Source organism: Schistocerca gregaria, chromosome 7, assembly GCF_023897955.1.
Source record: "Schistocerca gregaria isolate iqSchGreg1 chromosome 7, iqSchGreg1.2, whole genome shotgun sequence".
NCBI lineage: Eukaryota > Metazoa > Arthropoda > Insecta > Orthoptera > Acrididae > Schistocerca > Schistocerca gregaria.
This window is the reverse complement of record NC_064926.1, coordinates 195,042,187-195,066,726: the sequence shown is the minus strand read 5'-3', so window position 1 is coordinate 195,066,726 and position 24,540 is coordinate 195,042,187. Positions and strand designations below refer to the sequence as shown.

Sequence of the window (24,540 nt, the reverse complement as noted above, 5' to 3'; positions counted from 1 at the left end):
TTCACAAAATGCATTTTCAGTGCTATTGTGTTCTAACTATTCTGCTGCATGTACCTACACTTGATCCAGGCATCAAACCATGGAGCAACTCTTTCAAACTTGCATTAGTGGATTTCACATAGTCTTCGTGATAAGCTGTGCTTCCCTATGGAGTTGCAAATTTTAGAAAATATGAGGTTTGGTGAAACTTCTTGCAGATTAAATCTGTGTGCCAGACCGAGATTTGAACTTGGGACCTTTTCCTTTCATGGGAAAGTGCTCGCCCAACTTAGCTTCCCAAGCGTGACTGATGGCCCACCCCCACAGCTTCAGTCCTGCCAGTACCTTCTCTCCTACCTTCCAAACTTCGATCTGGCACACACATATGATCTGCCTGGAAGTTTCATATCAGCACACACTCTGCTGCAGAGTGACATTTTCATTGTGTGAGAAGTGGTTTTTGTTGTTTTCAGTTCTACTAGTTAAAGTCCTAATGTTTTACTTATGTACTTGTATTATTACAAATAAAATGTATTGCCTCTGTATTAATGGTATTTGGAACAAAAAATTTTAAGACCTTGGCAGTGTACAAAATACAACTTGATTCTTGCAAAGAAGAAAACAGCAACCAGCCATAATTAAGAACGCTATTTATTATTGCAAATGGCTCTGTTACCGGTTTCGAACTGACTCGTTGATCTTCAGAGAGCTGTTCGAGTTTATATTAAATTCATTGTTGTAGTTTATATTACTTTCGTTGTTGTTTACATTAGTATAAAAAAACTACAGCCAACAACTAATGTAAACAACAACAAATGTGAACACCATCTGAAGATGAAACAGTCTGTTCTAAGCAAGGGTACATAAATAACGCTATTAACAGTGGCTGGTTGCTGTTTTCTGCTTTGTAAGAATCGGCTTGTAAAAGCTTTTGTATTGTCACTTAGAGCCAATCAGTTTCCTGTTATGGTATGAGAATGTTTTTAATTCAGTATGAGATGTGATCAAAAACTGCAGTGAATGAATATTTTTAGCAGCAACTGCTGATGCTATAACCATTTTATGTAATATGTCTGACAGCCTGATCCGTTGCGATAGGCAGTGCCTAGTGAGAACACATTCTGACTTGTCAGTCACCATCCAGAGACGTTAAAGTGAGGTTATGTTTACTGCGTCTGTCACATGTCATGGATTCTGAACAATGCCTGAACATTATGTTCTGATTCAAGTAGCAAAAAAGTGCCAATGCGACTCATGAAATGCTGAAATTGGTGTATGGCAATAATGCTGTAACTCTGAAGACTGTTTACAAATGGTATGACCAATTTAAAATTGGAAATGAGTGGATAGATGAGCAACATTTTGGACATCCATTATCCTCAAAATCAGAAGAAAATGTGCAAAAAGTGGCAAAAATTGTTTGTTCAAAAAGATGAATAATTATTTGAGAGCTTACTAAGAATTTAGCTTCCTTCTTCCCTATGACAATGTGTCATGCATCTTGCATGGGCCTAATAATTTACAAATAAGATGAATGAGTGCAAAGTTTGTTCCCAGAGTTTTGGGTGATTGACGGAAGGAAAATCATGTGTCAGTTTGCACAGAGTTTGAGGATCATCTTCATCCAGATCTGGACTTCATCTCCAAAATTGTAACTGGAGATGAAACTTGGGCCTATGGGTATGATACTGAGATGAAAGTTCAGAGACCCCAATGGAAAATTGGTGAATCTGCTCACCCTAAAAAGGCAAATGGGCCAAAATTAAATATCAAAGTCATACCCATTTGTTTTTTGGACATTGAAGACATAGTGTGTTCACAGTTCATTCCAAAGGGACCATCTATAGATGCCACCTTTTACAAGAGCTTAGTGCAATGTTTGAAAAACAATGTATGAAGAAAGAGACCAGAAAAATGGCCCAGTGGCACCTTTCTTCATCGTGACAATGTGCCTTGCCAAACCTCACTTTTGAGGTTTTTGAGCAGAAAAAGTGTTCCTGCCTGCCAAATCTGCCTTACATACCAGATTTAGCACCAAACGACTTCTGACTCATCCCAAAAATGGAAACTATGCTTCAAGGAAAATGTTTTCACAGCATTCCTAATGCTGAGAGGGCCATTACAGGGCAGCTGAGTGCCCTTCCAAAAGAAGTCATCCAGAAATGCTTCCAGTCATGAATTAAAATTAGGGATGAATGCATTCCTAGCCAGTAACAGTTCTTTCAAGTAAATTAAATCAAATTCTCTGTAAGCTTATTGCTTTGTTTCTAATCAAATTGGTTACCATATGTTTTGATCACATCGCACGTTTATTTTCTAATTATTGTTCATGGTGATGCAGTGAGCAGCATAATTCTGTGGTATCAGAATACCTTCTCAATTTTTTGAATGAAAATCAGTTACGTATTAACAGAGATAAGTTGCTTATTCATTTTCCTGATAAATGCCAGGTGTGGCACTTAGGATATTTCCCATTTCCACTCTTCATATGTTCTTTAATCTAAAACCCACTCAGATACTCCAGTGCACTCTTTCTCCTCACCACTAAGCACAAAAGATCAGACTCCCAACTAGTGATTCATGACCTTTTTCTGTGAAGCTTAATTATGTGGAGCATGCCACAAAATGTTCAGGTTTTGAAACATAATTTCAGAATATGACACATCTGACTTTTTAACATGAACCTATACTAGTCAGTGCCTGAAACTGTGGGCAATATCAGTTCCCTGTGCCAGTAATTTGGGCCATACTAGAGTGGTTACCATATTTTTCTCAGACAGTGAAAACAAGAGTAGGAACACCTGGTTACTTAATCAGCTTGTGTATAGACAGCTTAAATTGGCAGTGACTGAAAAATTTTATTTCTGTTTTATATTGGAGAGCCTTATTGTTTACAAAAGATAAGCTGGTGCTTGAATTAGTGAGAGAAAATTTTATGGTTCTCCTCACGTCAGGGTTTCATGAAATTAATGCAATGTTTTCATGTGCTCTGCTTCTCAACCTACAATTGTCATTATGTGACGATAAAAAATTTTCAGGTAGGCTATTTGTGTAGCACTATAGCAACAAGCTGTGATCTGGGCATAGTGGTACATGCCTTAGTTTCTCCTTGCATGCTCTCACAAAAGACACAAACCACATAAGCATAATTGGGTGTGGCTGCAAAAACTTTCCTGAAGACAGCTGAAGTGTCGTTAGTAAACCAGTAGTCCAGAAATATGAGTAGTTTCATGCCACATCATTGATCAACTTTTCTCAGTTTGACATGATTAAGGCCACACAATTTGAGCAAGATCGCACAATATCACAACTGCAAAGATGGTCCATTATGTATACTGTTGCAAAACAAAAATCTGGAGGCTAGAGATTGCAAAGATTTCACAAAATTTATTAGCAACTTGTAAGCTTGATAGGAGTTCAAAGTCACATAATCGTAGTGCAGGAAATGATTTTAACTTCAGTGAGGAAATTACCAGAAGTAATTATTGAAATGTAGAAATTATGTGATGGACAAGCCAGTGTACTGAGCTTTGATGCTACTCACAAGTGTCAGTTAGAGTAAATTAATTCAGTAGATTATACCAATCTATTGCAAATGAATGATGCAATTTCATTAATGTTCCATGACTGCACTAAAAAATCTACATAATACTCTGCAACTTTAGAGTCACACAGATAAATCACAAAGATTGTATCACTAATGCTCAGTGTGTCGCCCTTTTTGATTCTCAGAGATCAGGCGTATGACCTAGTAGATCTCACACGTGATATAAAATGTCCCTATCAATATGTTTGGAAGTAATGTTGAATTGCACTCTTAGATACACTGATTTCTAAATAAAGGCAGATGAAGGAAAAATTATGAAAGGTTCAGTAGAAAAATAAACAGCAACAACATTTTTTGGAGGATGTGGGTACTCAGAAATGTATCTTCTAAAAAATTCATGAATAGTAACCAATTTAGCATTTCTTAATTAAATTGATAGGACGTGTTAAATGGAAAATCTAGAATTGACAGAATATAAATACAAATCTGTACAAGCATACATGACTGTGAGAAAGATAGATACTGCCTTTAGAAAAATTAGTGACTTTTGGGGAAAAAAAGTAGGTGCGCAAATATAAAGAGCTTGAATGTTAAGCCAGTACTGCCAGTAGAAGGAAAGACTGAAAGATGTAAGAAATAAATAGAGGGGGTGTACAAAGTAAAAATAGTTGAAATAGTTGAAGACAATATTATGGATATATTGATTAAGGAATCACCCTCCCCCCACTGACATTAGTATAGAGAATACATATAACCTCTGACAGGCTTGACTTCAGTCTGCCATTAGCAATGGAGGGTGAATCTTTGAGAATAACAGCCAGTAATGTTGATGAAACACCAGAAAAGACATTCAATAAATTTTGGTCAAATATCCTTAGACAAAAGCCAAATGGCAATACATCAGCAAGTTTCTACCAATCATAAACTATTTTGCACTTCCTGAAAGTATTTGTGTGAAGTATAATCTTGCACTGAAAAGAAATATGAATAATGAACACCACATACAGGAAGAAACCTGAAGCTTTTCTGTAGTGATGTTGCAGAAGAATTCTGAAAATGATATAGGTAGCTGAGATAATTAATGTAGAGATACTGAATTGAACTGATATATAATACATTTATGATACAACTTGACTAAAGGTAGGGATAAGTTTATAGGGCACATCCTGAGGGGGGGGGGGGGGGGGGGGGGGAATAGTCATGTAGGCAATGTAGGCAATGTTGGGAAGCGGAAGTGGGTGGGAGCAAGGCTTGATTGCAATAAGCAGGTTTAACTGTATGTTGATATGCATAGATGAAGAGACTTGCATAGGATAGACTAACATGGGGAGCTGCACCAAACCAGTCCTCTGACAGAGACAACAAGAATGTTACCAACAACAACACAACACATTCCTATGATTAAAAAAAAAAATTGTAATGTGAAGCATGTACATTAAGAGTGTTTTCAATTTGGCCATGCACACATTGGGACTTAGCCAACTGAGGGAAGCCAGGCCAGGGCAGGGCAGGGCAGGGCAGCAAAGGAAATATTTTGCAACACATTGTGTATGCATATTGGGAGGCATTGTCTCGCCCACCCCGTGAAAGCACGTGGTCTGTATGCCACCTGTCAGCTGAGTGGCCTTCGCACAGCAAGCTGTCCCAGACACTGTGCTGCCTTGCCCTGTTGTGCCCTACTCTGTGCCTGTTGCATTTACACCTGTGAGTCACAAAATCCTGCCCTGCCCTCCGTTAGTCACCCACATCCCAATATTTGCCTGGCCTTAAGGTAACAGTAAAAACCCCATAGTGCTCCTAACACTACTTTTATTCTTTACATAATGTTTTATTTTTTCTTTAGGTAATTAGGAACATTCCTGCATCACAAGCTCCAGAAGATCTGGCAGATCCTAAAAAATCTGTGCCTGGTGCAACGGGCTTTCTCGAGGTGACCGACATTGTGAGCAGAATGCAGAGATACATTCCTATTCCACAGTGAGTGTTAGATTGTATAAACCACACATTTTGGAAAAAAAATGGTCACACATTATCAGAAATTCAGTTTATGGTACTTGAAGTTATCTCCAGTTCATTATTTGCCTATCTTTCTTCTTCTTCGTCTTCTTAATATTATTGTTATTGTTGTTATTATTATTGCTGCGTGCCATGTACACAATTCTTCATTATGCTATTATTCCATGATCACACCATAACACAGAGGTATAATGGCATAAAAATAAAGTTGGTATTAAAACTGGTGAAGTTGCAGACAAATATACATTAAACAAATTTATCTGTAGTGTAAAGGATAATTACTTCCTTGTCCAAGATGCCAACATATTTGGTTGTGCATCGCGTGTAACAACTACATGAAATTATTCCGTACAACAGGCTTATGAGATAGTATTTCAATTCCATTGTCCTAAGAATACTGTGTTTACGTAATGATGCAAATGAGGAATATTTGATTTGATAGGGATGTCATTATAGGATAGGTCAAAGAATACCATAATATATTTACAATGTTAGCTACATAGGATATTTTGACAGTCAGTGCTTCTTTTGTTACATTCTATGTAGCAACAATATTTATCAAAGTGCAATGATTTATACTTTCAGCAAACTACGTGAAGGGGCAGCTGGTTCATAAATCAATAATGGACGGGAAGAAACATTTAGCTCTGGCCAGGATGATATAGAACTATAGTACAAGTTTAAAAGAAATTTGACCAGGCACTGGATAGATATGTACTCAGTAAAACCATTTATGATTGAAGGGACAGTCCATAGTATACAGTAACTGTAAAGAAACTTCTAAAGATAATATTATGAAAAATATAGTTGCTGCTCACCCCCCACCCCAGCAGTGTAGTTGTTTATGAAGCTAATGGCCTCTTCTTGCAATGAAAATTTCTGTCCTCTGAGCTCAACTTTTAGCTGAGCGAACAAAAAGGCTTGCTTGGGTCTAGATCTGGTGAGTGAGGATGGTGGTCAAGCAGTCCAAACTGCAAATCATGGAGTTTCCCCATGGCAACCGATGAGCCGTGAGATGGCACAGAGTGAGCAACTGTGGCACCCTGAGTGCAGTTAGTTTTCTCATCCCTAAATTTTCAGTCACTATGTCACAAACGTGTTCTTCAAATATGGTCATAGCTTCTCATATCTCTCTCGCCATAATTGATGGTTCTGTAGCGCCATTTGGTGAACCTGATCGACGTGATCATATAGAAATTGACAGGAAAAAATAAGAGTGGAAGAAGATAGAAGTACTCAGATTAAAAAGCGGATAAGGTAGGGATGCAGTTTTTCTCCTCTGCTGTTCAACCTGCATAGAAAAGAAGGAAATTCAAGAAAGGTCCAAAACTGGGATTAATGTGCAGAAGCAAGGATATCAGTGATAGGATTCACTGATGACTGCTAGTAAAAGAGAACTGCAGGTGCTGTTGAATGGAATGGATGCACTGCTAGACCGACAATACGGAGTGAGAGTAAAGCAAAATAGTCAAAAGTATTGCAAGGTGTGTTCGACCCTGGACAATCGGGAGAAAAAAAAAAAAAAAAAAAACCAAGAATTTTTCATCCGGGAGAAAACTGGGAAAAACCCGGGAATTTTTTAGAATTCCAGGAATTTTTCTTTGTTTTCAGTTAAATTTTTGTAATTTTGACTGGTAAGAACCGATACTCTAACAAAGTATATTACTGTATCCCACTACTGCAGAATAATACTGCAGCATTAAAACATGAACGAGAGAAAAAATGAAAACAAAACTGAAATTGCAAAGGAAATGTGCCATATAAAATAACACAGTGCTCGTACAAGCGTCTGCCAACAGCAAAGTGTGTCAGAGGCTTTTGGAAGACTATACAGTGCTTCATAACAACAAATTGCCTCCGATGGGCGAGATGTCACAACTGTTTACATTAGACTCATTTAATCAGTAACGAGTGGGCTCATGCACATGTGCAGTTGAGTCTCATATGAGCAGTACCTTCTCTCACTTCTGGCTACAGAAATGTGACTGTTGGCTGTGTAAGCAGCAGTATCAGCAACCAGCCACCTGGTACCCGGAAAAATTTTACTGGTGCGCCCAAGGTGCCATAGTCACGCATGCGCAGCAGGCCCGGATGTAGGGGGCAGGTTGGGGGGGGGGGGGGGGGGGGCAAACTGGGGTATCTGAACCGGGCAGCAATTTTAGGAGGAAGGGGCAAATTCATATTCTTGAGGAAAAAAATCTTTGTTTCAGAAAGCACCTAGCATCCAGCGCACATCGGTCTATCGATTATTCATATGATTTTGAAACACACCCCTGCTGGTTTTTGAACACATTCTAAGTTGATTTCTGAATGAATTATAAGTTGATTTTTGAAGGCGTGCATAGTGTACATGATGTCTCTGCTAGGGGAATCCTCGTCACATCTAGAAATAAACTTTTTTGCGGATAAAATGGGACAGGTCTATACGAGCTGAGCAGAATAAAGCCTAACCTGTGAATGACAACTTCTACTTGTTTATATGGTTGATTCAGTTTTTGAATATTCAGAATTGTTATGGTTACTAGCGAAATCCACAGATTCAGACTACTAGAGTGGAAATAAACAACTAAGAGGAATAACAGGTGAGAAAGATTATGTATTATCTTCTCAGTGTATCCACAAAAGTGAAATTGTAACAGAAAATTTTTGGCTAGATCGCTCCACTAGACAGGGCCAGTTATAGTCCCTGGCTAGCAGCCGCTTAAGTTCCATTCTGGGAGTAGTGCGGAAAATGCATTGTACGAACAAGTAATAATGCCTAACCGGAGAACAATCACTGGATAACTAAACTGGTGATTATGGCAGGGTTAGTAAAGTTAACCGGAGAATGTGTTTTCACGTTTTGACAGTGGTAGGAATAGTTACAGAATTAGTGATGACAAGACTGTTTGTTAGAATGAGGAATGAGAAGAAACGGGGACATCACACAAATTATGGAAGAATGTGACGATTCCAAATTTATGCAAAAATTTCATTCTGCTACTTTTCGGTTTCGTGCATGAGAAACTGGAGTGTATGAATGAAATGTGAAACTATTTCCTAATGTAAAGCATTTTGCTTGTAGTAGACCAAATAGGTATTTCGTATTGGTATTTCATGAATTATATTCTGTTGTATTATGAAAATGATCGTTATTGCCAAAACAGTGTCACTTATTTGGTGTGTGTTACAATTGCTGCAATATTAGAAAGGCCTATTTTGTTTTGTCCAGCACACAGTGACAAAATAGACGTAATCAGATCGAGAAACCTCACCAGTCTTGGGTATTATTTGTATTAACAGCTTTTTCAGTATTGGACAATGACATTTCTATTTTTTATGTAGCAAAACATTTGACAAACTTTAATAAGGTAATAGTTCTTTTGCCGAATGGAAAGCATGCCACGTAAAACTGTAGCAAGATTAGAGAGAAAAATCTCTGGGACCTAAGGACTGAAGAAATGTGTACTGTCTTGCCTGTCTCTTGTCTTCACTTGTTTTAGGTATCCTATATTTAATTTTATGTCACACAGAAGAGCAAGAGTTCTTGTTCTCCTGGTTACAAGAGCAGGAGAGGCACTACAGGACATTTTAATTTCCACTGTCCTGAAATAGTTTGATGGCATCCAGTACAAAATAAACACGTTTGAGTTCCACAGAGCGAAATACAGTGACGTGCGGTACAAGTATGTTGTTTGGAGAGGTGTGGCACTGCGCTGTACCCTTAAGACCAAATAATGTGTGTTACATTTCCTCGAGGATATATGTTTTATGTATCAGACTCTACAGAAAGATGTGCACTACAAAATCAGCTTATTCTTGAGAAGACTTTTTTTTGTTCTGATGCTCAGATCTATCTGTGTTATAGTGGGACGGTAGTGTCCACATGGCCCGTGTTTACATTTAGTGATTTTTCTCTTTCCTCTTTGTTTACTGCTCTCACATCAAATGAAAACAAGACAGATTTCTGTGTCTGGGAGCTATCAAGTGAGTTATAATACATTCACATAATTACGGAAGGCTAAAATATGTTACTAGTTTCAGATTTTATTTTATTTCCACATTTCTGACCAATCAGCATTAATCGCCTTGCAGAATAATAACCTATTTTTGTCGGTTTGCTAAAGAAATTTGGCTTTTGTTAAGCTTTCCTGCTGAGTCAGTCAATTTATTTGAAACGAAGTGTTTAATTCCACACTATTAGCTAGTTTCAACTGTTTGCTGCATTTCAGGTGCACGTTTTCATCTTCTAGGATGTGTGGCATTATGCTATAATAAAGAACCGAACATTAGGTAATACAGTACTGGTACTCCAAGAAAATTTTTTCCCGAAAACCACACTGAAAAGCTTCATATCAGTTCAAGGCCTATGTCAATGGAAATCTGGATGTACGAATGTGCATTTTAAAGAGAACAATGCATTTTTGTATGATTCATGAAATTCCAACACTTTTGGAGTATCCTCTGATGTCTTGTTTCTTTTATTACATAATGTAAGATCTTTTAATGTTTTACACATAACGGACATACAGGTTTCCTACGTCACCGTAGCTGCGCAAGCATGGTGATGCCTCTTATCTGACGCTCTCTAGCAACTGCTGAAATGAATCTGTTTATAACAGGTCCCAGGAAAATATTGTGAATTGTTGTTTGAAAAGTGTGATTTTCAGAGGAAATTTCCTTTTGTGCAAGATGAACTGTTTTCGAGAATGTACAATGAATTTCTTAAATCAAAAAGTGTTTGCTCTCTTTTAAAAATCAACCCTTTGATGATGAGCTGCTTATCAGAGATTTATGTCGTTATTAAAAATTTTACTGGCATATTTGTATGATGTATCTTAAAGGGTAACATGCGTTAAACAGATCAACATTATATGTGAAAGCTTAGCTTCTCTTGTAGCTTATTAATCTTTAACACAAATATTATATGTGAAAGCTTTGATTTTCTTGTAGCAACACTATATATATTAATGTAAACCATTAACTTTTCCTGTTGGCGGAATTTGAATTTATACTTTCGTAATAAGAAAAGATGCAGCCTACATGTTGCTGCGCATCAAAGATCTTTCCAAAACGTGTTTTTTTCCCCCTGAGTTTCGTTTTCTAAAGTGCCAGGGAATTCTACGCTGCTGTGTAAAACCATATCCATTCAAAGGATTAGTATTTTTTTTTTTTTTTTTTTTTTTTTTTTTCCTGCAATTATACTCTGTGTTGGGAGTATCAGAAATGAGATTAGTGGCAAACCTGATATCAAAAGTATGGGTTTTGTAGTAGACAAAATGAAAGAATTCAACCATCCTGTTAGCAAAGTAATACTGTATGTAACTGACAGAGAAGGGAGGACATAAAACACAGACTAATACAGGAAAAGAATGCATTCCACTCTAAAAGATGCCTACTAGTACCAAATTAATTTGAGAAGGAATTTTCTGAAAAACGTTTATCTGGAGCCCAGCAGTGTACACAAGTCAGTCAAAAAGCAGTGGAAAGAAGGGAAGAAGATGAGAATCAAAAGTGTTTGAGATGCATTGTTATGGTAGGATATTGAAACTTAAGTGTATAAAATAAAGAAATATATGGAGAACATTAATAGAGGAAGGTACAGGGCTACAGGACATATTTCAAGGGTTTAGCTTCTATGATACTAAAGCCAGAGGGAAAAATTATAGAGGAAGATAGAGATAAGAATATATACAACAAATAATTGCCGATGTTAGGTTTAAATGTGCCTCTGAGACAAAATGAGATTGGCGCTAGATAGAAAATCATGGCACACTACATGAAACCAGTTAAAAAATAAGTCCCACACAAAACCCACTCCCACCCACCTCAGAAAAGAGACTATAGAAACTAATTATTGGCAGCAAAGCTTTAATAGTAATGTCAGCTGGACAGATACTTACAAAAATCACAGACAGTAAGAAAAGAAACCAGTAAGTAAAGTGATCAGTATAAAAAGTAATTTATATCAACAGTAATAACCTGCTGCTTTTATGAACTTTGAAAGCAATTTTAATCTGTAATGCATCTGTTATGAGTATGCAAACAAACTATGAATGCGTAATATTGAAGACCAGCTTACAACTCTAAAAAGTCACTTATTTTATTAATACAAATAAATTCACACACACACACACACACACCTGTGTAGCTACATTTGATTGACTGGACACCAATTTTATTGGAATTACTGTCCGTTAGGATTGTTTTCACTTTCTTCTTGAACTCTGTGAGAGACTAAAATCCTGTTTAATAAACAAAGAAGCCATATTTCATCCTGGATAACTCCCTTTTTCGCACCTGCGAGGGTTGCTATGGGCTTAGGACCTCTCTGTTTACTTCTGTTGTTTGTCATGGATGTGAGCGTCTGTCTGAAAAAACTCTCTGTTGGCTGTGAAAATCATTAATGAGTAGCTACATTGTCAAGTGACAACAATCTACTGACTGGTTTGATGCGGCCTGCCATGAATTCCTTTCCTGTGCTAACCTCTTCATCTCAGAGTAGCATTTGCAACCTATGTCCTCAATTATTTGCTTGACGTATTCCAATCTCTGTCTTCCTCTACAGTTTTTGCCCTCTACAGCTCCCTCTAGTACCATGGCTTAGCAGATGTCTTATCATCCTGCCCCTTCTCCTTATCAGTGTTTTCCACATATTCCTTTCCTCTCCGATTCTGCGTAGAACCTCCTCATTCTTTACCTTATCAGTCCACCTAATTTTCAACATTCGTCTATAGCACCACATCTCAAATGCTTCGATTCTCTTCTGTTCTGGTTTTCCCACAGTCCATGTTTCACTACCTTACAATGCTGTACTCCAGCCGTACATCCTCAGAAATTTCTTCCTCAAATTACAGCCGGTATTTGATATTAGTAGACTTCTCTTGGCCAGAAATGCCTTTTTTGCCATAGCGAGTCTGCTTTTGATGTCCTCCTTGCTCCGTCCGTCATTGGTTATTTTACTGCCTAGGTAGCAGAATTCCTTAACTTCATTGACTTAGTGACCATCAATCCTGATGTTAAGTTTCTCGCTGTTCTCATTTCTGCTACTTCTCATTCCTTCGTCTTTCTCCGATTTACTCTCAAACCATACTATGTACTCATTAGACTGTTCATTCCATTCAGCAGATCATTTAATTCTTCTTCACTTTCACTCAGGATAACAATGTCATCAGCGAATCGTATCATTGATATCCTTTCACCTTGTATTTTAATTCCACTCCTGAACCTTTCTTTTATTTCCATCATTGCTTCCTCGATGTACAGATTGAAGAGTAGGTGCGAAAGGCTGCAGCCTTGTCTTACACCCTTCTTAATACGAGCACTTCGTTCTTGATCATCCACTCTTATTATTCCCTCTTGGTTGTTGTACATATTGTATATGACCCGTCTGTCCCTATAGCTTACCCCAACTTTTTTCAGAATCTCGAACAGCTTGCACCATTTTATATTGTCGAACGCTTTTTCCAGGTCGACAAATCCTATGAACGTGTCTTGATTTGTCTTTAGCCTTGCTTCCATTATTAGCCGTAATGTCAGAATTGCCTCTCTTGTGCCTTTACTTTTTCTAAAGCCAAACTGATCGTCACCTAGCGCATTCTCAATTTTCTTTTCCATTCTTCTGTATATTATTCTTGTAAGCAGCTTCGATGCATGAGCTGTTAAGCTGATTGTGCAACAATTCTTGCACTTGTCAGCTCTTGCCGTCTTCGGAATTGTGTGGATGATGCCTTTCCGAAAGTCAGATGGTATGTCGCCAGACTCGTATATTCTACACACCAACGTGAATAGTCTTTTTTTTGCCACTTCCCCTAATGATTTTAGAAATTCTGATAGAATGTTATCTATCCATTCTGCCTTATTTGACCGTAATGACTCCAAAGCTCTTTTAAATTCCGATTCTAATACTGGATCCCCAATCTCTTCTAAATCGACTCCTGTTTCTTCTTCTATCACATCAGACAAATCTTCACTCTCATAAAGGCTTTCAATGTATTATTTCCACTTATCTGCTCTCTCCTCTGCATTTAACAGTGGAATTTACGTTGCACTCTTAATGTTACCACCGTTAAGCTACAGACCCACAAAATCCACATAAATGTGAACCCCGGGGCTGGGTTGCTGGAGGTCATGGAAACCTTGGGAGCTGCTTTCTGACTGGCATATTGGGGAGTTGGGGACATACAGCCATCAAATGCTCCAGCTCCCTGTGAATGCCAGGCTACTACACATGTCTGCAAGCCAAGGCTTTGGTGCGGGAAACGCCCCAGTGACCTCATGCAACAGTTTTAAGATCTTCTGGCAATGATCAGCCTGGGGGCTGTGTCATCTGTGGAGAGGAGGAGGACCCCTTCAGAGACTGAGAGACGATAGCGTAAGACAAAATACTTATGAAGCGGATGGGAAGCACGGCCTAGAGGATGAGAGGAATAATCCTGCTGGGCAAGGTGTACAACTTGCATGAGGATTGTGCCAGGCACTGTAGCCCTGACGACCCAGGTACTAGTTATTGGAAAGCTGTTTATTGCCTGACGGGAGGTGACATCCAAATCAAAACACATGAGCTCCTCACTATCAAAATTGGGATGCAGACCGAGGGGCAACCTGGATAAGGCATCCATGTTGGAATGGCACCCATTAGGTTGAAAATGAGTGTCATAGTGGTATTTGGAGAGAAGCAATGCCCACCGCAGAAACCTATGGGTCGCCTTATCGGGGATCCTTATGGACAGACTGAATAACAGGCCTGTGAGGTAGAGTGACTGTGAATGGGTGTCATTTTATAGGTTTCCTCCTCACTGTATGACAACTATTTTAGATATTTTATGCACAGTCATTTCTTTTAATATGTGTAAGGGTGCTGATAGCCTTGGCATTGAATGCCCATAATCTCCAAACACACACACACACACACACACACACACACACACACGTATACAGAGAGAGAGAGAGAGAGAGAGAGAGAGAGAGAGAGAGAGAGAGAGAGACTGAACAACATAACTAATGGCTTGTGGTCTGTAATGGGTTGGAATTTGGTGTCATACAAGAATTCATGAAATTTGGTGACCACATACATGATGGCCAGAGGCTCTGTCTCAATCTGAGAGCAATGAACCTTTTCTGGACTGAGTGTTTTGGATGCAAATGTCATTGGCTGCTCAGAGCCATCTGCATTTCAATGGGGAGGATCGCCCCCACACTGTACTATGGGGTGTCCATAGCCAAACCCCTGTGGTTTGTTAGAATTAAAGTGGCTAGACATGGTGCCGACCTAAGGTGGTTCTTCAGCATACAAAAGACCTGGTTGCAAACCAGAGATCGTACAGAAAAAGCACCCTTGTGGAGAAGAAGGTAGAGAGTGTGCACAGTGATGAATGTTCTGGGAATGAACTGGATGTGGCAATGGGTAAGCTTTGACCAAGGACTGAATTTATGGTGACCATAAAATTGCATCAAAGCCACAATTTATCTGAGGCTTTCATCAAGATAAAAAGGGCCCATTTACTAGAGGAATTGGGAACCACAACCCTGAAGGGAGACGAAAATTTAATAGTCATGGGTGACTGGAATTTGACAGTAGGAAAAGGGAGAGAAGGAGACATAGTAGATGAATATGAATTGAGGCTAATAAATGAAAGAGGAAGCCGTCTGTTAGAATTTTGCACAGAGCATAACTTAATCATAGCCAACACTTGGTTCAAGAATCATAAAAGAAGGTTGTATACATGGAAGAATCCTGGAAATACTAAAAGGTATCAGATAGATTATATAATGGTAAGACAGAGATTTAGGAACCAGGTTTTAAATTGTAAGACATTTCCAGGGGCAGATGTGGACTCTGACCACAATCTATTGGTTATGAACTGTAGATTAAAACTGAAGAAATTGCAAAAAGGTGGGAATTTAAGGAGACGAGACCTGTATAAACTGACTAAACCAGAGGTTGTACAGAGTTTCAGGGAGAGCATAAGGGAACAATTGTCAGGAATTGAGGAAAGAAATACAATAGAAAACGAATGGGTAGCTCTGAGGGATGAAGTAGTGAAGGCAGCAGAGGATTGAGTAGGTAAAAAGACTAGGGCTAGTAGAAATCCTTGGGTAACAGAAGAAATATTGAATTTAATTGATGAAAGGAGAAAATATAAAAATGCAGTAAATGAAGCAGGCAAAAAGGAATACAAACGTCTAAAAAATGAGATCAACAGGAAGTGTAAAATGGCTAAGCAGGGATGGCTAGAGGACAAATGTAAGGATGTAGAGGCTTATCTCACTAGGGGTGAGATAGATACTGCCTACAGGAAAATTAAAGAGACCTTTGGAGAGAAGAGAACCAATTGTATGAACATCAAGAACTCAGATGGAAACGCAGTTCTAAGCAAAGAAGGGAAAGCAGAAAGGTGGAAGGAGTCTATAGAAGGATTATACAAGGGCGATGTACATGAGGACAATATTATGGAAATGGAAGAGGATGTAGATGAAGATGAAATGGGAGATAAGATATTGCATGAAGAGTTTGACAGAGCATTGAAAGACCTGAGTCGAAACAAGGCCGCAGGCGTAGACAACATTCCATTCGAACTACTGACAGCCTTGGGAGAGCCAGTCCTGACAAAACTCTGCCATCTAGTGAGCTAGATGTATGAGACAGGCGAAATATCCTCAGACTTCAAGAAGAATTTAATAGTTCCAATCCCAAAGAAAGCAGGTGTTGACAGGTGTGACAATTACCAAACTATCAGTTTAATAAGCCACGGCTGCAAAATACTAAAACGAATTCTTTACAGACAAATGGAAAAACTGGTAGAAGCCAACCTTGGGGAAGATCAGTTTGGATTCCGTAGAAATGTTGGAACACATGAGGCAATACTGACCCTATGAACTATCTTAGAAAATAGATTAAGGAAAGACAAACCTACATTTATAACATTGTAGACTTAGAGAAAGCTTTTGACAATGTTGACTGGAATACTCTCTTTCAAATTCTGAAGGTGGCAGGGGTAAAATACAGGGAGCGAAAGGCTATTTACAATATGTACAGAAACCAGATGGAAGTTATAAGAGTCGAGGGGCATGAAAGGGAAGCAGTGGTTGGGAAGTGAGTGACACAGGGTTGTAGCATCTCCCCGGTGTTACTCAATCTGTATATTGAGAAAGCAGTAAAGGAAACAAAAGAAAAATTCGGAGTAGGTATTAAAATCCATGGAGAAGAAATAAAAACTTTGAGGTTCACCGATGACATTGTAATTCTGTCAGGGACGGCAAAGGACTTGGAAGAGCAGTTGAACGGAATTGACAGTGTCTTGAAAGGAGGGTATAAGATGAACATCAACAGAAGCAAAACAAGGATAATGGAATGTAGTCGAATGAAGTCGGGTAATGCTGAGGGAATTAGATTAGGAAACGAGACACTTAAAGTAGTAAAGGAGTTTTGCTATTTGGGTAGCAAAATAACTGATGATGGTCGAAGTAGAGAGGATATAACATGTAGACTGGCAATGGCAAGGAAAGCATTTCTGAAGAAGAAAAATTTGTTAACATCTAATATAGATTTAAATGTCAGGAAGTCGTTTCTGAAAGTATTTGTATGGAATGTAGCCATGTATGGAAGTGAAACATGGACGATAAATAGTTTGGACAAGAAGAGAATAGAAGCTTTCGAAATGTGGTGCTACAGAAGAATGTTGAAGAGTAGGTGGGTAGATCACGTAACTAATGAGGAGGTATTGAATAGGATTGGGGAGAAGAGGAGTTTGTGGCACAACTTGACTAGAAGAAGGGATTGGCTGGTAGGACATTTTCTGAGGCATCAAGGGATCACCAATTTAGTACTGGAGGGCAGCGTGGAGGGTAAAAATCGTAGAGGGAGACCAAGAGATGAATACATTAAGCAGATTCAGAATGATGTAGGTTGCAGTAGGTGCTGGGAGTTGAAGGAGCTTGCACAAGATAGATTAGCATGGAGATCTGCATCAAACCAGTCTCAGGACTGAAGACAACAACAACGACAACCACCCTGAGAAATGTGAGCTTTTCTAACTCCACCTTGACTTGGGAGTGGAGAGCTGTTGGAATCTGCCGAGCATGAATAAATCTCGGACTAGCCAACTGTTTCAAGGTTTCATGGGCCTTAAATTCTGTGGTGCACCATTGGTGTTCAACAAAATGTCCTGAAATCCAAAGCACAGAAATTCCAGTGATTCATAGGGATGTCGGCAGATACCAACTGTATGAGGCCTCTGACTGAAAAGCCCATTGCCAGACTTACTTATAGCATCGTGAACCATGTCATCTGCATATGATTCTTTTGATGTGAGTGTGACCAAATGTCATTTGAGAATAAGACCATGGAGAATCTCAGGCCAGACACAATAAGACTGTGGGACCGTTAGTTGAGTTGGTAGACTTCAACCATAGTGACCACCATCTCTGCAGCAGCAACAGTAGGCAGACAACAATGAGCATAAATTGTAAAAAGCCAACTGATACATGTGATAGAAGGTGGGAGAAATCCATGACAAAAACAGTGCACAACATACTCCCACGTCCATCACGTATTCATATACATTTCAATCTTCTGCTGCCTCAAACAGCAGGAATGGAGGAGAAAACACAACTGGAGGCATAGGTGGAGAGAACAATGCTGGCACAGCTTGCCACATGACTGTTAGAAATTCTGTCTGCTGTTGCATCAAAGTTTGAAGCAGAGCTTTCACGTCACAATAAGCCAAATGTCACAACACAACGTGAAAAGCAATTTCACAATGAAACACATGAAAAACAATCCCATCCTTGTTGCCAATGTGTTCTGTCTACAAGAACACACAGATAATAATGATCACAAAACTTTATTACTTCAAGAATATCAGTACAGAAAAACACTTGCCACAGAGTTGCTGGCATACTGCTTCAAGACACATCTGGTGAGAGTAAATGTAGGACAGAGTTCGAGGCTTGCTGGATCCAGCTCTGTAAGCCTTCAGCTGGTTGTGCATGCAACTGAAAGTGGGGGCCTCTGCCAGTGCTGGCATCTTACGATTTCTTTGGTATGCTGTACAGCTGCTTGCCCAGATCACGGGTGTGGAATCTTACATGGGTCACTACCAGTTTATTTTTTTATTTTCTTTCTGAAAAAATTGTTATTACACATCAATGTATTTTTGAGTAATATGAACTTTGGGCACGAAATATTTTTTATTTCTCTCTTTATTTTTAATTTCCAACTGTGAATGGCCATAAATCGTGTTTTTATTTTATTTTTTATAAGGCGTTACTTACAGTTTTGCCATTTTTGTGTTTTTCCCCCCCTTGTTTGTGTTGAGGTGACACACTTATTTCTTTCACCATTGTCATTACATGTGCATTTTATAAGATTTGTTCACCAAGCACAGAGTTTCTGCCACCATTATGTGTTGTTATGGTTGTGCGGTGTTCATTTGTTTTGTAGTGTGTTTGTTAAAATGTGGCATGCAGATTTGAAATGCAACATTCACAACATGATTATTTGTACACCAAGTCATGTATTTTCTTTGTACCAACAATTTTAACTTCAAAAAACAATATTTAATATAAAATTCAACTAAGTGTGTTGGGCATATAAAATAATACCCAGCTATGTAATCATAACTGTAAACAACATGACATGTGCAGCACAGTGAACAAAACATATAGCCAAAATCATGTGGGTAAAACAAGAAATCTGGTATCTTTATTTCAATAAACAAGCATTGAATATTGTACTATAAAGATTGCTTATAGAACTAGCTTATGATATAAGGTATAGGTGATTTTTTGATAAGTTAATGCATAGGGTTAGAACAGATGCAGAACTATAATAGAAAGAAAACCAATAATCCAACAAAAGAAACTCACAAAAATGATAAGTCACACAAATGCTTATCATCACAACATCAATATAGCAAACACACCTTTCACAAAAGGGTGATAAATCTAACAGACACGAATTTATCTCAACAAGAATGCACCCTGCTTGGAACGGGTCCCAAACATAACATAAACACAGTGGTGTCCCACAGAACAGTAGAGAATATCGTAGCATCAACTGAATACATCATAAAGAAACAAGAGGGACTGAACACATCTGAATTCAGTTCAACTTAACAAGAGAACTAATCACCACAGAAATAAAACACATAATACAAGAAAACAAAACCACCTTAAAAGAAAACATAATGACAACTGAAGATAAAATATGCAGAAAGGTACTCAAAAAATTAATGCAGGAGAATGCCATTATCACAAAATCTGATAAGGGCACTTCAACTGTACTCATAAAAGAAAAAGAATATGTTGCCAAAACATTAGAATTCATCCAAAGCAACATCACATAATTGACAAGTGATCCAACAAACCAATACCAAAGAAACATGCATGTTTCTCCTACAACTTGAGAAAGGAATTCCATTTCAAATGCTAGCAAAGTAAAGCTCTGTATCTTTTGTGTATGTATCTGTCAGTGATGCAGCACTTCTGCCTTTCAGTGAGTTGTCTCCTTTAATCCTAAATAATACATAATACAGAAAATTCTGAAAAACTTGGAAACAATTTTCATAGACACTCATGTACAAAAATGATGCAGAAAGAATCCCAAGTCTCCCCCTCTAAAATCATTGCCTAAAATTCACAAAGCAAATATCCAATATTTCCATTGATAAGCTTTACCAATGCACCAATAGACTACTTAGCCAAGCAGACACACACATTGCTACAGACACAATACAAACACATTAAAAACAGAAACTTAAAGAACCCAAGTGTCTTAATAGAAAAAATTAGAAATGAAAACATACCAAACACACATTTGATGTGTACACACACATTTCAACAGAAAAAACCACCAACTTCATAGAAAGAAATTTACGAGTACAAGGAAACATCCCTGCAACAAACATACAAGAAGTATCAGCTGTAACCAAATTCATAACAGAATAAAACTACTTCATATTCAAGAACAAGCTTCACTCTCAACTAGAAAGACTACATATTGGATCCTCAGTCTGTGCTTTCTAGCTGACATATTCATCAGTCACACAGAAAATGAAATCTTCAACAAAACAATTAAACCAAAGCAGTACAAGATAAAATATTGTTATAGATGTTTAGACAATGTAATCTGCCTAATAGATGAATCACAGTCTCATAAAATAACTTCATGAGGACATAAACCCTATTCACCCACAAATTCATTTCACCATTGAAACACGAACAGTTTAAAAAACTCAGTTTCTTAGACTTCACTATACACAGAGAAACAACAAACACGACTTCACAATTTATAGGAATCCTACAATCGTGAGTGCCATCTGTCATAACCAACCTAATCACCCCATAACCTATAAAGGAACCAGTTTCCTGTGTTTACTACACAGACTGAACAAAACATGTATAAGCAAACATGACTACACAGAAGAATTAAACACAACAAAACAAGTTGCACAAGAGAATGGGTATGATCCAAACAATAAAATACAAAAACAGCAACACATAATCAGGTAAAACAAACACACACACACACACACACACACACACACACACACACACAGCTAAACATCTCAAACATCAACAACACTTCAAATCCTAAAAAACATACAACAAAACAAATGAACACCACACAGCCACAGTGCTTGGTGAACAGATCTTACAAAACACATGTGTAACAATAACAGCAAAAGAAATAAGTGTGTTACCACAACACAAACAAGGGGGGAAAATACCCCAATATCATAAACTGTAAATAACATGCTAAATAACCTGATTTATAACAGTTTTCAGTCAGAAATGAACAATAAGCAGAAAATGAGAAAAAATTGTTGTTTGCAGATGACAAGCTTTAGATTTTTTAGTAGATTTAAAGCTACCGGTATAAACAATGAGTAGCTCATGCAAGGTATGTAAACATGTGTATACATTCACTTTCTTTCCAAATTTACTATAAAACTAAAACCTTTAGACATATTATAATGAATGACATAGAATGCAGCAACTCATTGATATGTGCCTCAAGTCTGTACTGTATGCAGACTAATGTAAAATACTTGATAATAACTGCTCCTTTTACAGATGTAAATATTTTCCTCTCAAACGTTCATATGACCACACAAGGAGTTAAAATGTGACAAGAATTTTCAGATGAGCACAGAAATAAGAACTGCAACATTTATGAGATGATTAAGTCATACAACTCAATAATAGATGGTGTGAGCATGTAACAATGAACCCTAAAACCTATGAGATTAACTAGGGTGTAAAGATACCCCTTTACAGAAGATGAATATAAACTCTGTATTCTTATCTATGCATAATATTTCATCAAACAATGGAAAATCCAGGATTGAATACAATAATATTAAGAAATGTTTTTTTTTGACAAAGGCGTTGTTGATCAAAAGGTTATTTTGTGTCAGTCTTTTCGTTGTGCCTATCTGCAATTCAGCATCTCCTCTATATGGTGAGTAGCAACTATCCTTTTCAAATATTGTTACATAATGTTTTGTTTTGAGAGTCATTGTCATACAGGCATCAGAAACACCTTTGATATACCAAAAACGGTCGCTAAGACATTGTGCTGGCATTCAGGAGGATGAGGATTCAGAGTGTCCTTTGGCCATGCAGATTTACGTTTTCCAGGGATTTCTATACAAGTTACACCATTTTCTAAGATGGCTCTTGTGAAAATTGCAGAGCCAATTTCCATTCTCATCTTCTTCCCATCAGAGTTCATATTCTCTCTCTAGTGATCTCCTTCCTTTCCTTCTCTTTGGTATATTTGAAGATGGCCGTAAACTGACCTGAAGTAGTAAAACCTAATATTTATAGTACAAAAATTAGGCATCTCTAATTTTGCAAAAATGACAGACGATGTAATATGACACAGTGTTTCATGTACTTAGCTTGAAATGCTCAATATTGCTGGTAATTGTTGATTGTGATAATTCTGTTTCACAGCAAGTCCAGGATTTCTCTTCTGTCATTTGTGTACATACTTTTGAAATAAATATTCACACTCAGGTTACATATTTATCTCTTTTCACTAACAATTCTGACTTCCAACAACTCATATACTAGCCACAATTGCTGTCTTATATCCTGCTGCATAACAAATACTACTTATGTGTATAGCTATGACTACTTAACTAATCCCCACTTTGGCCTAACACTGGCTCTTATATGGATTCATGACATGTGACACTGCCTAATTATTTTTGTCTTGTTACAATTCCAATTTTTCATAATTTGTAATGGAAGAATTTTGTTAAGTTTAATTTAAATGTGACAACATATTCAGCAGGGTGAATAAAAGATGTTAAATAAGTAAAGCTAAAAGTTTTTCTGTGATTGATACCATAAAATAAGTCTATTCAGCAATTAATGTACAAATATGTAAGTTTTCATTTAAAACAAATTGGCTTTCCAGTTACCTATGGTAATGTTGACTACAGTCTCAAATCTTTATCACTGTTATACAAGTAAAGATGCTCCAGTGTTAATGATTTTGATGGAGATATACGAAGTTTGTTTAAATTACGAGTAAGTTCTTCTAAAATAATCAATTGTATATAATATTATATAAAAATCTACTCTTCAAGCGGCAGCAGCAGACAAAAGGAGTTCACTATTACAAGCTTTTGGGGTCAGTGGCTCCTTCTGACAGAAGAGTTGAAGGAGAAGGAAAAGGGGTGAAGGAAAAGGGCTGGAGAGGTTTACGGATGGGGGTACAGTACAGAAAAGTCATCCAGAACCCCGGGTTGGGGGAGACTTACTGGACGGGATGAGAAAGAAAGACTGATTGTTCTCCTCCGACCCAGGGCTCTGGATGACTTCTCTTAACTGTGCCCCTTTCCCTAAACTTCTCCACTACTTTTCCTTCATCCCTCTTCCTTCCCCTTCAACTCTTCTGTCTCTGGAAGGAGCCATTGTCCTTCTGTATCATCAGTTCGTGAATATGGTGAGAAAAAAATATATTCTGAAGTACAATCACATTTTGGGGGAAAAATGCTCTGGTCCACTAAAAAGTTCATAAAAAGTCAGTTATTAAAGGTTTGAGGGAAATAAAAGTTGGAGATTTGTCAGTGTTAAGTGTGACCAAAACAGCTTCCCCAGTGAAACTTATTGTGATTCCTGGAAATTCCCTGTGCCCAAATTGTTACTCAAAAATATTTATTGTGGATCATGTAACCTTATATTCCCAATGAGGAAGCTATTAGCAATTTGGACTTTGCATGTTCAAATTTAGAGGTATCTCCTCCTTCGAAAATAAAAAAAATGAATAGCAGGAAAAGAAAAGCAGCTATTGAAAGCAAGGTACAATGAATTTCAGGCAAAATTAGAAAATACTTGGAATCATGTTTTAATCATTTAATTAATAATTGTATTAATGTATTTCTTCTAAAGGTCAGTTATCTTCCAATTTTCATTATAAAATGATTAGCGTAAGTTGAAAATTAAGACATAGTCACGAATATATGTCCATCCGAGAAAGTTACAGTGTATTGCAATGTTTATTAAAAAGACATATTGTACACTTAACTTGGTGAATCTTGATCTGTTACATAACAAAAGACATGAAGATGGTAACTTTCCCTGGGTCCTGCAATTTTTTTATAGGGCAGTAACAGTATCTCCTTTGATGGCATGGCTGTACGCATCCAATGAATTGCCAGTATACATTGCTGAAACCAGCGAAGATGGAGTTGCTACACTCGATGCAGGAGGTTGTATTCGTCTTTGGGAAACATCACTAGTTAGTCTGGCAAAATCTTCAGCAGCATGGAAAGAGATGATAGGACCAGGTAAATGGATACCCTTAATTTGGGTTGAACAATATTAAAAATTGTATTGTATGTTTTTTTCTAAAATATTTTATATTTACAGTAGTACTACTAAATTGTTGACAGAAGTTTGCTCTAATTCAGAGTGAGCTCTTGAAAATAAAAAAATATAAAAATCCAAAATAGAAACATTTAACTCAATAAAATCTCTCTTATCTTTTTCCACAATACAAT

General features: G+C 37.6%; 1 protein-coding gene across 1 annotated transcript in view; it reads left to right on the top strand.

Moving 5' to 3' along the window:
• The window catches only part of LOC126281271 (von Willebrand factor A domain-containing protein 8), a 261,118-nt gene that overhangs the window by 195,831 nt on the left and 40,747 nt on the right, over nt 1–24,540 (top strand). Inside the window, exons 25-26 of the mRNA XM_049980095.1 lie at nt 5,370–5,503; nt 24,143–24,327. Of these exons, the coding sequence (XP_049836052.1) occupies nt 5,370–5,503; nt 24,143–24,327 (319 nt within the window). The remainder of the gene's footprint in view (nt 1–5,369; nt 5,504–24,142; nt 24,328–24,540) is intronic.